General features: G+C 38.9%; 1 protein-coding gene across 1 annotated transcript in view; it reads right to left on the minus strand.

Annotated features, from left to right (window-relative positions):
• Nucleotides 1-14,559, minus strand: part of DOK6 (docking protein 6) — a 400,855-nt gene that overhangs the window by 72,772 nt on the left and 313,524 nt on the right. The window contains exon 7 of the mRNA XM_046672318.1: nucleotides 6,602-6,719. Coding sequence (XP_046528274.1) covers nucleotides 6,602-6,719 — 118 coding nt within the window. The remainder of the gene's footprint in view (nucleotides 1-6,601; nucleotides 6,720-14,559) is intronic.

A 14,559-nucleotide genomic window follows, 5' to 3' on the forward strand; every position in this document is an offset into this window, starting at 1 on the left:
TTAATTTACTTCAGTCTATTGACGATGGCTAATAATTATCGAATGTTCATACCTTATGGGGATAATCTCGTTTAAGCGCTCTGAGAGGTACTATTACCCTCATTTTAGAGATGAAGAAAATGAGGCTTCGAAAGGACAAGTAAATTGCCCAAAGTCACACAACTCAGCCGTGATAAAGTTAATATTAAAACTCAGGTTTATTGAACTCCAAAACTCAAGATTTTAACTTCTACAGATAGTGCCTTTTCACAGACTGAGCCCCCAAATTTGGCTGAGCCATGGAGATAACAAAAATCATTCAAAGTTGCTACCTCACAAGCTAGTGGAAGAAGCAAGTTTATAAACAAGCACATGGATAGATTAAAGTTATACATGAAAGTCTGGGAGCATGGAAGAGGGAGTGACTAATTATGACTGCAGAAGATGAAGAATGTTTCACAGCGAGACTATTCTGAGCATTTTTATGGTGTCTATTTTGGGGAGCAATGGATTCATTTATCTCTAAAAGCTGATATCCAGGGAGGCACTTGCTGCCTTCGACCTGCCCTCCTTAAGGTGAGGCTCCGCAGTAAACGTTCATAAAGAAGGTTTAATAGACAGAAGACATCGATTCTAAAAAATGGCTCCTGTTTGGAAGGGCTGTTGCTAAATCACCCTCAGCAGGCTTGGCCTCATGGAGAACGTGTGATGGATTTGGCTGCTGCCGGCTGCCGGGACCAAGGCACCTGACAGCCTATGGATGGAACGCTGGGAAGATGGGAGCTCGAACATATGCGGGTTCCTTTTTACTTATGGTGCAATTTTCTGGGTTTTTTTTGTTTTTTGTTTTTGCTACAGGAGGCTTTTATTAACTTTGCAATTTGGGAAACATCATATAATGAAAATTTAAACAGAAGATCTCAATGGAAGCAATTTACGAACAGTGCAAACTTGAAGCTGAATGGGCAGTAAAGAAGGACAGAGGGTCACAGTTGAGTCAAGAGTAAGTAAATCCTTTGATTTACCTCCCTAATCTATGTTAGAACTCTATTTACTGTTTCCTGAAGGTTATCTGTGATTCTAATTGCCTGTGTGCATCCCGTCCTTCTGAGAAATTGGAGCCACAGACGCCCTTTCTGTGAACATAAACTGCCTTCTGTGTAATCAGGTACGCTGCTGTGCTGACACCGGAGGTCTGTAGCTTAATAACACACGTACAGAGCACGGACGGAGGTAGACAATTCAGACCTGACATTTGGATAGTAATCAGTGTTAATGAAAGCAGAACTCCAGAAACTACCACCTTTACAAACAGCACCCCCAATCATCCTTGATTCAAAGAGTGAAGTTGTTCAAGCTATTCAAAAATAAGTCACAGTATAGCCCATATAATTTTGTGTAAAAATAAGTAATTAAACATATCAGGGGAAGTTTAAGGATAGCACACAGTCCCGAAGCCTGCTCAGGGTGACCATTTTCAGCTCACATTCTCGGCTCGCCTTTTCATCAGGATAGCTTGCAGCAGAACTTTTCCAGAGGGAAAGTGGCAGGTAGAGAGAGACAGCAGTCCAGCTATTAGATTAAGGGGACGCATCTACAGCATCTCACAGCGCTCCCTGCGCTTACCACAGTAGAGACCAGCAGTAGCAAGTGCCCGTGTTGAGTAAAATTGATCCCAAAGCAAGAAGCAGACAAGCCAGCCAAGACATGAGCATGAGCAAGCAGAAGGAGATGGGCTTCCCAGGAGAGGCTGCAAGTCCACCCAGACATGACTCCTTTTGCAACACTAGTTGAGAATTTTTCCCAGGGAGGAGCCGTGCAGCAATGCCATCCCTTCCGTATATCCTATATAAGGCATTTTCTAATTCAACAAAGGCTTAGTGAGTGCCTGCAGGGAGCCTCGTACCATCAATGGTTTTGCGAAAAAAGAGACAACAGCCCAAAATGGAGTCACTTGTGCTAAGCCCACAATCACCAAACTAAGACTTAGTTATCTAACTTAATTACAGTTTTAACCTTCTCCAGCAGTGGAATCTTAAACCAGTCAGTCTGGAATTACCTCATCAGCACTAGTGAGGTAATCTGCCTGAGAGACCCCTGCCATCCCACAAAGGAAGGTGACCTTGTCACACACCATCCACTCTTTACTAGTAACTTCCTTGTCCCACCTTTTTCTGCCTATAAGGTTTTTCATTTTGCACAGCTCTTTGGAGCTCCTTTCTATTGGACGGGATGCTGCCCGAGTCATGAATCATTGCGCAAAGTCAGTAAGATTTTAAAAATTTACTCAATTGAATTTTGTTTTTTAACAGTTTTTACTAGTTAGATTTGTCATCTTCAATAAGTGCTTTATTCATCTTCACAAATCCTGACTTAAAGACCCTGCTATGCAGTCTGTCACATAAATATGTAGAATGGTGAATATGAGCCAAGGTGAGAGTCTTAAAATCACAGAAACACTGACCTCCATACGGCATTTCTTTCTTTCTCTTTCTTTTTGTTCTCCTCCCTCCTCCGTCTCTTTCCTTTTGTTTATGAGTGTTCCTCATGCTCGCAACACATTTTCTGCTGAAGGCCGTAGCATTCAAATCACAATGCTACCATTATTTTTAAAAAAACATATTTTTTAAGCATTTGCTTTTGAGTCAAGAGTTCAAAATGATGTTTCCTTTCCTCTAAAGGTTTAGGTTTCCCTAAGTCTAGAGAAAACATCTCTAGAATGTGTTGTGGCATGAACACTTCTGACAAATGCAGAAGTTAGAGAAATATAAATAGAAAACTACCTCCTAATACAAATCAATCATCTTTATTATCCGGCAAAACTCGAGAAAAGAACAAGCATTTACCACTTTTGCAAGGACAGGTGACAAAACTAGCCCACCGCGAGCCTTTCAGGGGTAGAGATTTAAAGAGCAGCCGCCTAGGACTTAGCTAATGTGTACTTGTTAAGCTCATTATTCTGTTTCTCAGTCTTTTGACTACAGAGAGCGAGAGTACACCAGGGACACCCTAAGAACACACTTCCTGAGCACGTTCTGTGAGTAGTATGGAGACATTTGGCAGATTATATGGCACTTCTTTTCCAAACATTAAAGTAAAAAGCCGGACATCAGGATCGACATGTGGGTCTTTCAGAGGGTATCTTCCTTCTATAGTGATAGAACAGATGACAGAAATGAAGACAATAAAACCCAGCCAAGTGCAGTTTTAAGGGTGACAGGCAATCGAAGTCCAAGGTAAGTCTTAATGGAGAATGGATTTGTTTTCACACCGTGATTTTTTTTGTCAGTTCTAGTACATGTGCTGCTTATTAATGAATCCCAATCTATTCAACTATAAATATATAAAACTTTTTCCCCCTTTACCTTCTGAATGAAAGCCTGCTGACTTTAATTCATATTGATCTCAGCTTCACAGTTAAAATGTAAAAAATGGGATGAAAAACTTCTAAAGACGTATTTTTATTCCTCAGTGCTTCCTGCGGTTCACTTGATGACATAACACCCGCCACTGCCAGACGGCCCCTCTGTCTCTGGAAGATCAATGAGGATCGTTGCCTGACTATGTCTCCCCTTTGTAAAGAAGAGGTGATGCCACTTCAAGGAGCACAAGCGAGAGTGAGACGCAGAATAACCACACTTTGACACGCATTTAGTGAAAAAAAAGGTAAATGTGCATGAAGGGCTGCTGAGGTTCAGTGTTTCTGTTTTTCTTTCTTTCTTGTTTCAGCAGCTGGATTCTGCCCTGATTCCATTGGGGCGTAATCTGGGAAGGTTGCACCCCAATAAAAAACATGGTCAAAAGGCTCTTGTCGTCTGCTTATCTTGGCTGCCTCAACAGAACAAGAGAATAAAATATACCACTAACAACTTTATATCAAATCCTATTTATCTATATGTTATCTACCTATGATCTATCTATCAATCTAGATATTTATCTCTCTCTATATATGATATAACCATAAAACAACAAATATATAAAATGGTAAAAAGTACTGCTCTAAAAAGCGTATAATCAAAAATAAACCCATGGTATGGGGCCGGCTTGGTGGTGTAGTGGTTAAATTCACACGCTCCGCTTTGGTGGCCCAGGGTTTGTTGGTTCAGATCCTGGGTGTGGCTTTACACACCACTCATCAAGCCACGCTGTGGCTGCATCCCATATACAAAACAGAGGAAGACTGGCACAGACGTTAGCTCAGGGACGATCTTCCTCAAGCAAAAAGAGGAGGATTGGCAACAGATGTTAGCTCAGGGCTGATCTTCCTCACCAAAAAATTAATAAATAAATAAAAAATAAACCACTGTATAGTGACATGTAATTTACATCGATGACATTCTATATTTATTTGACTTGAGTAATTACCCTAGTTAATGCATATTTTTATTCCACAAAAACAACAACAAGCAATCAAAGAAGAATGTGATAATGAGACAATGTAAGCAAATTTTTCATTATCATTGATAAGGCATTTCAAGCCCTTAATTCTGCTGGAAATTAATCTTAGTGAGATAAATCCTAGAGTATTCTAGTCAGTTATTGATTCTATTCTGTTATGTATATCAACATTGTCCTCCAATAAGTCTCTGCAATATTTGAAGAAATTTCAATGTATTGTTTTTTTTCCTTTTTTTCTGTTTTTGGTGAGGAAGATTGGCTCTGAGCTAACATCTGTTGCCAATCTTCCTTTTTTTGCTTGAGGAATATTGTTGCTGAGCTAACATCTGTGCCAATCTTCCTCCATTTTTTGTTTGTGGGACACTGTCTCAGTATGGCTTGATGAGCAATGTGTAGGTCCATGCCCAGGATCCGAACCTGAGAACCCTGGGCCGCCAAAATGGAGCACATGAACTTAACCACTATGCCACCACACTGGCCCCCATTCTGGTATTTTTTGCTAGATGCATATGAAATTATTTCTGAAGATGTGTATCTGTCTAAATCTCAGCCCTCCCTTCAAAGAAAATTTCCCAAAACTACCAAGAAAACAACAGTCTTTTATTTGGTGGAATTACAGACCAAACCCTTGTAAAAACCCAAAGTTACCATTATGTAGCTTCCAAACTACTTCCAACTTATTTATATTAACATCTCACTTTCTTTTTGCTTCGAAATTTGATCATTTTTATTTTCTCATTCAAATATTTCATAGGTTTAGTATTCTTCTAGCAAATACCAATATTTACATATATATGTTTATGTTTAAATAAAAATAGCCTTATATCAAAAGCATATGTTCTAACTATTTATAGTGACAGGAACAAGCAAGATTAGTTTTACAAGGTCATGACTCCACCAATTTTACTGTGTGGCTACCAGCATTTATGGAGGGAAGCAAAGAATGAGAAGTACGTCTCTCCTCTTTCTGATTTGTGAAATCGTCAAACTACTCCCACTTCCACTTCTTCATCCTCTAATTTTCATCTGAGCAAAGATTTTCTCATCCAAATAAATAATACAAAAAGATAATAACTGCCTGTTACATACAGGTAGTCAAGTTGGCCATCGAGGGTCCATTTAAAATATAAAATGCAATTACCTTCAATAAGTGACTGAAATTGTTCTGACTGCTCGTCCTTGCAGAATGTATCTTTAGTCATTAACTCCCACTGATCAAATTCCATTAGTGGACGTTTGAAACCATGGCAAGGAAATATTGCTTTAAAAATACGCTATTTCAGTTTGCTTGTAACAGAAAATTTTGTCACTGTGGTTGAAACATTTAGGGATGTTAATATGAGTAAAAGCCAAAGTATGAAAGGAAAAAATATCCTGAGTCTTAACTATGCTGAAGGTCACAATGGTCACCGGTTAACAATGAGTGCATATTACGTTCAAACCTATGGTGCTCAAAAATTGTTTGTTGGATGAGTGTTTTCAGCTGTGTTTTGTTAGCCTTATTTTTCCTAGTCCTTGCTTCTTCCACTCGTGGTCAGCTGTTAGTCAATTGTTTGTGGCCAAATATTTTATCTAAAAAAATGTGATTTTTCATTTTAGGACAAAAGGGCAGGACAGGAATAGAACGGTCAAAGCTGGGGTGTCTGATGGGGTCAAACACTTGCTGTCTATTAATTAATTCATCTGGCAAGCCACGTCCATGCTGCTTAATCAACCATTTTCACCATTAGGAAAAACACAGAAGCAAAGTATTCACACTTGTCTCCTTCTGGTCAAAGCTTTGGCTAAACCTTAAAACTTCTGTGAGTAGGTTTATGTAGCATTTTATTAGAGTCTGAAGTCAGCCTCCAGAATAGATATTCAATCGTATTGTGGAAAAAAGATGCTAAGAAAGAAAACCTTTGTAAAACAGCATAAAACAGACCCTGGTATTAGCTACTTTTAGCTTCAGATAACGTGCTTTGTATAGTGTTTTAATAAAGTTCTTGTGCCAAATCAGGTCCTCAGCCCTCGGTGATTTTTGGAATAATTTTTACCCTGAGTCTATGAAATGATAGCCTTAGAAATGTCACTGTAAATCTCAGAGCTCCCAGTGTGGCCAGTGACAGCTGATAAATGGAAATGGAAGAAAAGGAAGCAACGCAAACACAAAGAAATTTGCAAGACTCCTGTGCACCTGCAGGAAGTTAATGGCAGCCCTGCTTTATTATTTAAAGTTACTTGCCTTGCAAACTGTAGATTTCTCCCACGCTGTTCTGACGAGTGATGTGGTGCCAGTATGCACTACGAGGAAGAGAGATTGATTTGGATAATGTCATCGGTTCAGTCAAGCTTGTCTGAAGCTAAAAGAAAAAGAGAATGTGTCTTAGGCTTTATTTAAAATACTACACTGAAATCTGTTCTTCTAAAAGTTGAGGGTTAAATGTGGGTGGCATATGATAGAATCTGTAATAGATACTTGTATAATCTGCTGTTTAAGGACAACGTTTTTTAAAAAAGTAAAATCATGACTCAAAAACCTATGAAGTGAAAAATTGTAAACAATTTAATCTCACTCATTAATTAAGAAGGGAACAAAAAGATGGTTCACTGATTCCAAGGAGAATTCAGAGGGCTTACAGCCAACCAGGGATGCTGGTGAACAGCCAGAGCAATAATCAATTGTATTTCACCAGACAAGTTTATTTGCATTTCTTTGAACAAGGATTATCTGCATTACTATTAGCTTCCTACAATTTATTGATTGTAAGATAATTCAAAAAATGGAGGTGTAAGCCTCTTCCCAAACAGATACCCCAGAATGGCGCCAAACACAGGATACTGTTTCTTTTTTCCCCATTTCAGTGTCTTATGATTTTTCCTGACACCTGCTCCCACCCTTACCCAATGGCTCCTTTCTCGAATAGATCTTTTTCCTTGCTCCTCTGACAGGATCTTGTACATATCAAAGAAGCGTTTTCCCTGAGAAGCTCTGAGATAAAAATGTGGCATATTTTCTTGTTTGAAACATAAATTTTAAGGTTAGCTACAGAGATCCCTACAATATCGAATCATGTGCTCAGGCATATGATTAGTTCAAAGAACAATACTTTATGTCGTGTTTTCCAGAAAGAAATTTATTTTTATTGATTCACACCAGGTTTTTAAAAAACATCCAGAAATGGTTTCATTTGGTCTTAGTGCACAATTCTCTGATGCAATCTGGGGAAACATTCACTTTCTGACGGATCACAGGCAATCCTCTAACTGATAAAATCTCACATTCCCCCTTGATGAGTACCTGACTCTTGGTAAAACTGAGAGCTGTAAAGACCCTCTCGTTCAAATGTAGCCTTGGGGCCCTAAGGGTCTGCCCACTGTGGAGGTACCCTGTGCTCCGTCTGCCCCATTCTCCCCATCCTGTGGATCCAGTGTCACCACCCTTCATAGAAGATGCTGTCAGGAAAGCACCTGCTACGACACACAGGCCCTTTAAAGCCATATGAAACCAAAATGTTTTTACATTATAATTGAAGATGAAGCCAAAAGGCTTAAACATATTTACTTGATTTTTACTTTCTTAGTAGTGAGGCATTTCCGGAACTGCTATGTCTTGCCACAAAAGCGCTCAATTCAGTGTATTTAACAGTCTGGTCCTGTTGAAGTATCTCTTTTTTTTTTAAGGATGGCTCCAAACAGCAACTAGTTTTTATATTTTTCAAAATTTGCTATATTTCAAAGTTTTCCTCCTTATCATGAAAATAGGTTCTACTAACCACAGCTGTATCCGGTGGTTGGTAGGTAGGGGGTCGGGGAGCCAAATTTCTGGATTACAATAGGTTGCTGCTTTTCACAATCTTTGGGATGCTTTTTAACCATGCACATTTCCAGTTTTACCCCAGACCTAATAGTTGGAGATTCTCTGTGGGTGGGGCTATGCATGTTAAGAGGACACAAAACATCCTCACACACACTAACACCCATCACCCACTCCTGTAAGGGACAGAGGAAGGTTCATTTATGAAATTGTCACTGGGACAAATGGCCTTTCACCTTTAAAGCCAATTTTTCATGTGAGGTGTAAGCTTAATAAAACACATATATCTTTAGTTAGTGTCAGCAATGCCCATTAAAATAACATCAATTAATACATAAAATGAATCTCCTATTAATCACACTTCTGTTCACTCTTTATTCTTTTTTCTAATGTATTATAATTTGTGTATTACTTAGCATACGATATAGATCGTCAGTGGTAAGTTAATCTTCCCCAAATTTGATGAAAGTGCTTTCCTTATTTTTATTATATTCTGGGAAACATGTTTCTTCCCAAATGGTCAGTCTTAAATATCACAGAAACACAGTAAACACATTTTGTTTACTGGAAACAAATCACTGGAAGCCACTTTAGAATAGTTTCCCCCATAAAACTTTCCTCTGAATCATCCCACGCTGGTTTTCACCTCATTTCTTTATCTCTTGCTCTTCACTGTTTTCTAGTTCTAGGAGACCTTTCACGATATTCTATTTCTTCACTTGTTTCTTTGGTACCTCTTTATTCTACTTCAATATTTACTTGCAGAAAAATAGAAAATTTGTATTTGAAAAGTTGAATGTGGATATTCTCGGGATCTCGGCAAAGGTACAAATCTTGTCTGCTACATCCCAGATGTTGAAGCCTTCTCCTAGACATCAGAGAATCCCCTCCTCATTCGTCATTGAAAACTATGTATTCGGTGCAGCTATGGACCGAATCGCGTCCCCTCCAAATCCATGTTTGTGAAAAACTGACATAACTGGAGCCATTTTAAAACAGAGCTGGAGCAGCCATTCCAGAGGAACTGCCTTGCTCGCTTCGTTCCTTGAACCTTGAACGGGGCCAAATCTTCGGACTGGGCCAAAACGCAACTGTTTTATGAGTAACTCTTTGAGAAGTCAGCAGGAGAACGGACATGCTGACCACAAAAACTGATGATTATGGACTTTCTGAAGAGAGAATCAAGTCAATCAACGTTTACCCAAAATTAGTTCTCTGCCTCCAACTCCAATTAAAATTCTTTGTAATGTAAACCTCTGGATTCTTTGCTTTTAAAAGCCCCTGACTTTAATTCCTAGTGGTGCACTATTTGGGTTTCTACCTGAATCTGTGCTCCCCGAATTGCAATTCTTTGATCCCAGATAAACACGTGTCTGCCTTTCATTGCGGCTCTTTATTTTTAGGTTAACATGTCGAAGCCCTAACCCCTAATGGGACTGTATTTGGAGATAGGGCCTTCAAAGAGGTTAATTACAGAAAAATGATGTCATAAGGCTGAGGCCCTAATCCAATATGACTGCTTTCCTTATAAAAGAGAAAGAGACACCAGGAATGTGCCTGCACAGGAATGTGACGACACAGCGACAAGGTGGCCATCTGCCTGCCAAGGAGAGAGGCCTCAGGAGAAACCAACCCTCCTGGCACCTTGATCTCAGACTTCTCAGCCTCCAGACCTGTGAGAAGACACACTGTCTGTTGTTTAAGGCACTCAGTCTGTGGTATTTTCTTGTGGCAGCCCTAGCAAACTAATGCAAGTATTTGTGCCACTGGCCACCTGTCAGATGATGTAGAATCCATCTGATTTATCCAGCAACTTTTAAAGTCTAAGCAATGTAGTATAAACTGGGCTTTTTGATGTGCAAAATAACAAAGACAATATGGCAGTATTTCAAGCCTTTTTACTAGAGAATTTTGTTAGTTTTAATTTTAAACTCCCGAAAAAACTTCTCTTGGTAAGAGGGTTCAAGAAAATGACATAAAAATCATCCATAAATTTTCATATTATAATAATGTGTCAATTAAAAGCATTAAGAAAAAAGTAGAGTTTAAAACGTTATAGTAATTTTGGAATTAAAAGAACAATGCATCAATTTGACCCAGAGGATTTTTAGGATCATAAGAGTGTGTATATCACAAAACATATAGGACAATTTATATGTATATTGCTAATAAATGTCTATGTTTACTTATACAAAGAAGAAAATGATACCATGAGATCATTTCTAAGCAATTACTATATTTTAAGAAATCAAACAAGATGGATCCATGTCCTCGAAGTTCTCTGTGAGGCTCTGCCCTGATGATTCTTTCAGTTGCCTCAGTCAGTGAGAAATTCCTGAAGAAATGGTACAAAATTCTGCAACCCACCCTGCCATAGCTCCCTCAATATGTAACCATGGACTCTTTTCTGCAGACAATAGTCAACCCTTTCTTTCGCACAGGGTCAGGATTCGGAAAGCATGCTTCAGCTTAGAGGCAGAAACCAACTACATCTGGAAGCAGCTGCCATAACTTTTTGCCATTTTTGGCTTTAACTCTCTGTCACTTTCATTTTTTTTGAAACAGCAGTCAATTCACTGGGATACCGAGCAATGAATCAAAAGTTGCTTATTTAGCATCTGGAAAGGGTAGAGGTCACAGCTCACCAGGTCTGGATAGTAGGTAAAACATTTGTATTCTATATGAAGGTTGCAGCTTCACATCTCACAAAGCCCACAGCCTAAAAGTAAGATTTTGGTCCAAAGTTTGTCACATGGAGATTCAGTAAATACCTTTATTTGAGCATCATTCAGATGGGAGTTATGCTGTCCTCCAGTGGATGAGAAAGAAAAACCAAAAGCAAAGAACCTTACATTTAGAAGACTTTCATAAAGATATAGACAAGGGTTGGCTGCTTCTACTCACTCCTGTTTAGGCAATATATAAATAAACAAATTCACTTTTTATTTGTCAACATCTGAGATTAGTGTATGATATCACAGAGAGAGCTCAATATCATTTCCTGCTGCAACCCTCTTTCGTCCCCTCCCCTAAACTTCAGGAAACTCTTCTGAATACATTTGGCTGAAATAGTAGCTGTGAGGAAATAATTCTTCCGGGGTCACTCACGGCTCTGCATTTCTCATGACAAATTTTGTTACGTACTATCATTCCAAGTATGTTTGCACAGCAACCAGTCTTGGAAGGGGGAGTGTCTTTCTCCAGGACAGAGGGCAGATTTGTTTCCTGACCAGGATAACGCAGATAATGTCTTCTTCCAGGGCAAAGGTTGGGCAGGTTTGCTAGCAGCCACTTTATAGGATTAGGAGTTTCTAAGTACAGATTTCTCAGCTGTGACAACATGCAGCATCCACCTGGCTGCTCCACATCACCCCATGGGACTTGGGGACCAGGGGAGCTGATGCGAACAAGGAACCCATGCTCCCTGCTGTGCCATGAGTAACAAAGTCCTTTTCTCTGACCCAGGAGTCTTGTGTTTTCTGCGGCATCCATGAAACTGTGGCAGGCCAGGGAGGCGGGGGTGGTGGCATCTCTCCAGCTTGCGCTAGTGTCTGGGTTGTCTCTGCTCTTCCTACAGCTTAAATCTAAAGGACCTCATTAAATTCCCTCTACTGAACCACCTAGCACAGGCCCTATTTGCTTCAGTGGACCCTGACTAACACAAAGGACTATCCTATTATGCCCCCAATTTATTCAATATATCCACATTGAAAGCTTTCAAATTGTTTCTGTTCTTTTGATGCTAAAACCAACAAATCCCAATACTAAAGGATTTTGAGAAACTTTTTCGAAAAACATTTGAGTCAGTATTCCATTGAAGGGAATTGATTTATGTATATACAAATAGAATTAGGACCATTGTTTCCCACAGAGTCATCAATTCTCCTAACATTATTTGGCATTCACTATTTAAAAAAAAGCAATAAATTCTCTTTGAGTTTAAAAAGAATTTTGTCCTGGTTTTCTAAGTCCTTTCATATCTCCAATTTATATATTTTGTTTTTACTTTGGATAATATTTTCTGTATTTAAAATTTTGTCTTTTAGAGGGATTTGGGTTTTTCAATTTACTTAAAGAATTTATATTTTTTGTTTTTTCTTATATAGTTTATTTTGTTCTTATTCTAGTTAATTTCCACCTTCTGTTTTTCTTAAGCTGTTTTCTTGGTCTTTTCTATCCTTTCAAGTTGCATATTTGCATTTAAATTATTATTTGTTTATTACTAAAAGCATTTGCTTCTGAATGCCACTTTGTCCACATCCCAATGAATTAATAAGTAGAGTAAAAATCATTCTTTCCTAAGTTAGATAATTGTGGCTTTATTTCCTCTTTTATACAAGAGATTGCTTGTGTACATTTTGTTGAGATATTTCTTTTTGCGCATATTTTATTTATTTTCCTTTAGTAACGTGGCCTCGGTAGTTTCTATATACTGAAATTTATTTTTCATTTTTATTCAATGTATATTAAGTAAACAATTTCTGTACGTGTTTCATAGGTATTTGAAAAGATACACAATCAATGTAAAGTCTCTATCTCCACACACACACACATTATTCTCTCTGTATTTCCTGCTCTGCATATTTGTTTGATTTTTAAATCTGCCTTATCAAATTTGAAGGCAAGTTAATTTCAAATCTCTAATTAACATATTTCTGCCCATTTCCTCATATATTTAAGTACTATTTTATTTTACACACAAAGCTTCCTGTTTCACGGTTCCATAACTAATTTTCCCAATCTTTAGCTATATTTTAAAACTCTACTTTTGAAAGTTCTCCTTGCCCCAGGGTTCAACCTCACGTCCATCCTTCAGCCCTCACTCTTCCAAATAAATAGGTTAATAATCTCTACTTCCCCAGAAAGTCTGGGCTTCTTTTTCAAGAAATGATGTTCACCATCCATTGATCTCTTCTTTGTTTCATCTGCACTTGGTCTAGCAGAAATTCCTAGGCATTTACAACGTACAGATAATACCTTTTCCTTATTTCAGCTGAATTAAAAATTTCTATATTCTTATATTCTTTTAGTCATTTCACCTGGCATTGACCCAGAAATCATTTACATTATCTAGTTAAATCCTCATAAAATTCCCGGGAGAGAGGAAAGGGATGAAGTATCCCTCTTTAAAATGGGAGAGCACTGGGGCTTTGAGATATGAATTGCCTTTTCTAAGGCCAGGCATCCTGTGGAAGCTTGGAGAATAGAGGGCACGCTTCTGCTCTGCCCTTCTGGGCTTTCTTTGCCCATCAAGGGATTCTGTGTAATGTCTTTCAAATTAAGTTGTATCATAAGTAACACTACATATTGCATTATTTTTGTGGATGATAGAAGATGGCTGCAAATTCTGGAAAAGCCTGCATTTAGAAATAAGACATCTAGGTTCCATCCTCTTAAATCTGGGCTAGCTGGTGATTGCTTTGCTTTGATAATAATACACAGTAGCTATCACATCGTGTCTGTTTTGGGCATGCCCTTTAAGACCTTTAAGGTAGCTGCTGCTGCTTTTTTTTTTTGGAATATTGGCCCCGAGCTAACATCTGTTGCTGACCTTGCTCTTTCACCCCACCCCTACCCCCAAACCCCCAGTACATAGCTGTGCATCTAGTAACTCATTCTATTTCCTCTATGTGGGATGCTGCTAGAGCGTGGCTTGATAAGACGCGTGTAGGTCCACGCCCAGGATCTGAACGGGTGAACCCCTGGCTGACGAAGCGGAGTGCATGAACTTAACTGCTCTGCCACAGCACCAGCCCCAAGGCAGCTTCTTCCCTCAACAGGTTCTGAATCCCCATGTAAATCCAACTGCTCTGAGGCTGCCATAGTATGAAGAAGCCCAAGACAACTATGTGCACAGGCCATGGAATTCAAGGTTGAATCCTCTTTAGAGAATCTAGCAGGTCTCATCTTGCAGATGGAAAATCAAAATCCAGAAAAATTCAGGGATTTGCCCAAGGTAAAATCCCAACCAGAGAACCTCTAGTAGAAAAGAGTTCTCTTAACTTCCGAGTCTGATGCTCTTTAGACGCTGACGCTGATCTCTCTTGGGAAAAATGAGCTTCCCCAGCATATTACTGTATGTGACAATACAGCCTTGTCCTTTGAGAGGACCTAAGCTGCCAGGAAGCAGTAGGTAGGGCCTGACAACTGGTGTGATTTTTGTGAAGCAACTGGCTCTCAGCACCTCTTCCTGCTTTTACCAAAAGTTGATTCAGATTGCCTTATTGTGTTTTGCTATTTCCCTCCCTCCCTTTTTGAGACTCTGCTTCCCCCTGTGATAAACATTAACGCTAATTTGTGTTTACCTAACGTGAAATTCATGTACATTAAAAAATTGTTAAATTAATTTTCCTTTTGCTCTGTATCTTCCTAATTATTGCCTAGAT

The sequence above is a fragment of the Equus quagga genome, chromosome 9 (assembly GCF_021613505.1).
Source record: "Equus quagga isolate Etosha38 chromosome 9, UCLA_HA_Equagga_1.0, whole genome shotgun sequence".
Taxonomy (NCBI): Eukaryota; Metazoa; Chordata; class Mammalia; order Perissodactyla; family Equidae; genus Equus; species Equus quagga.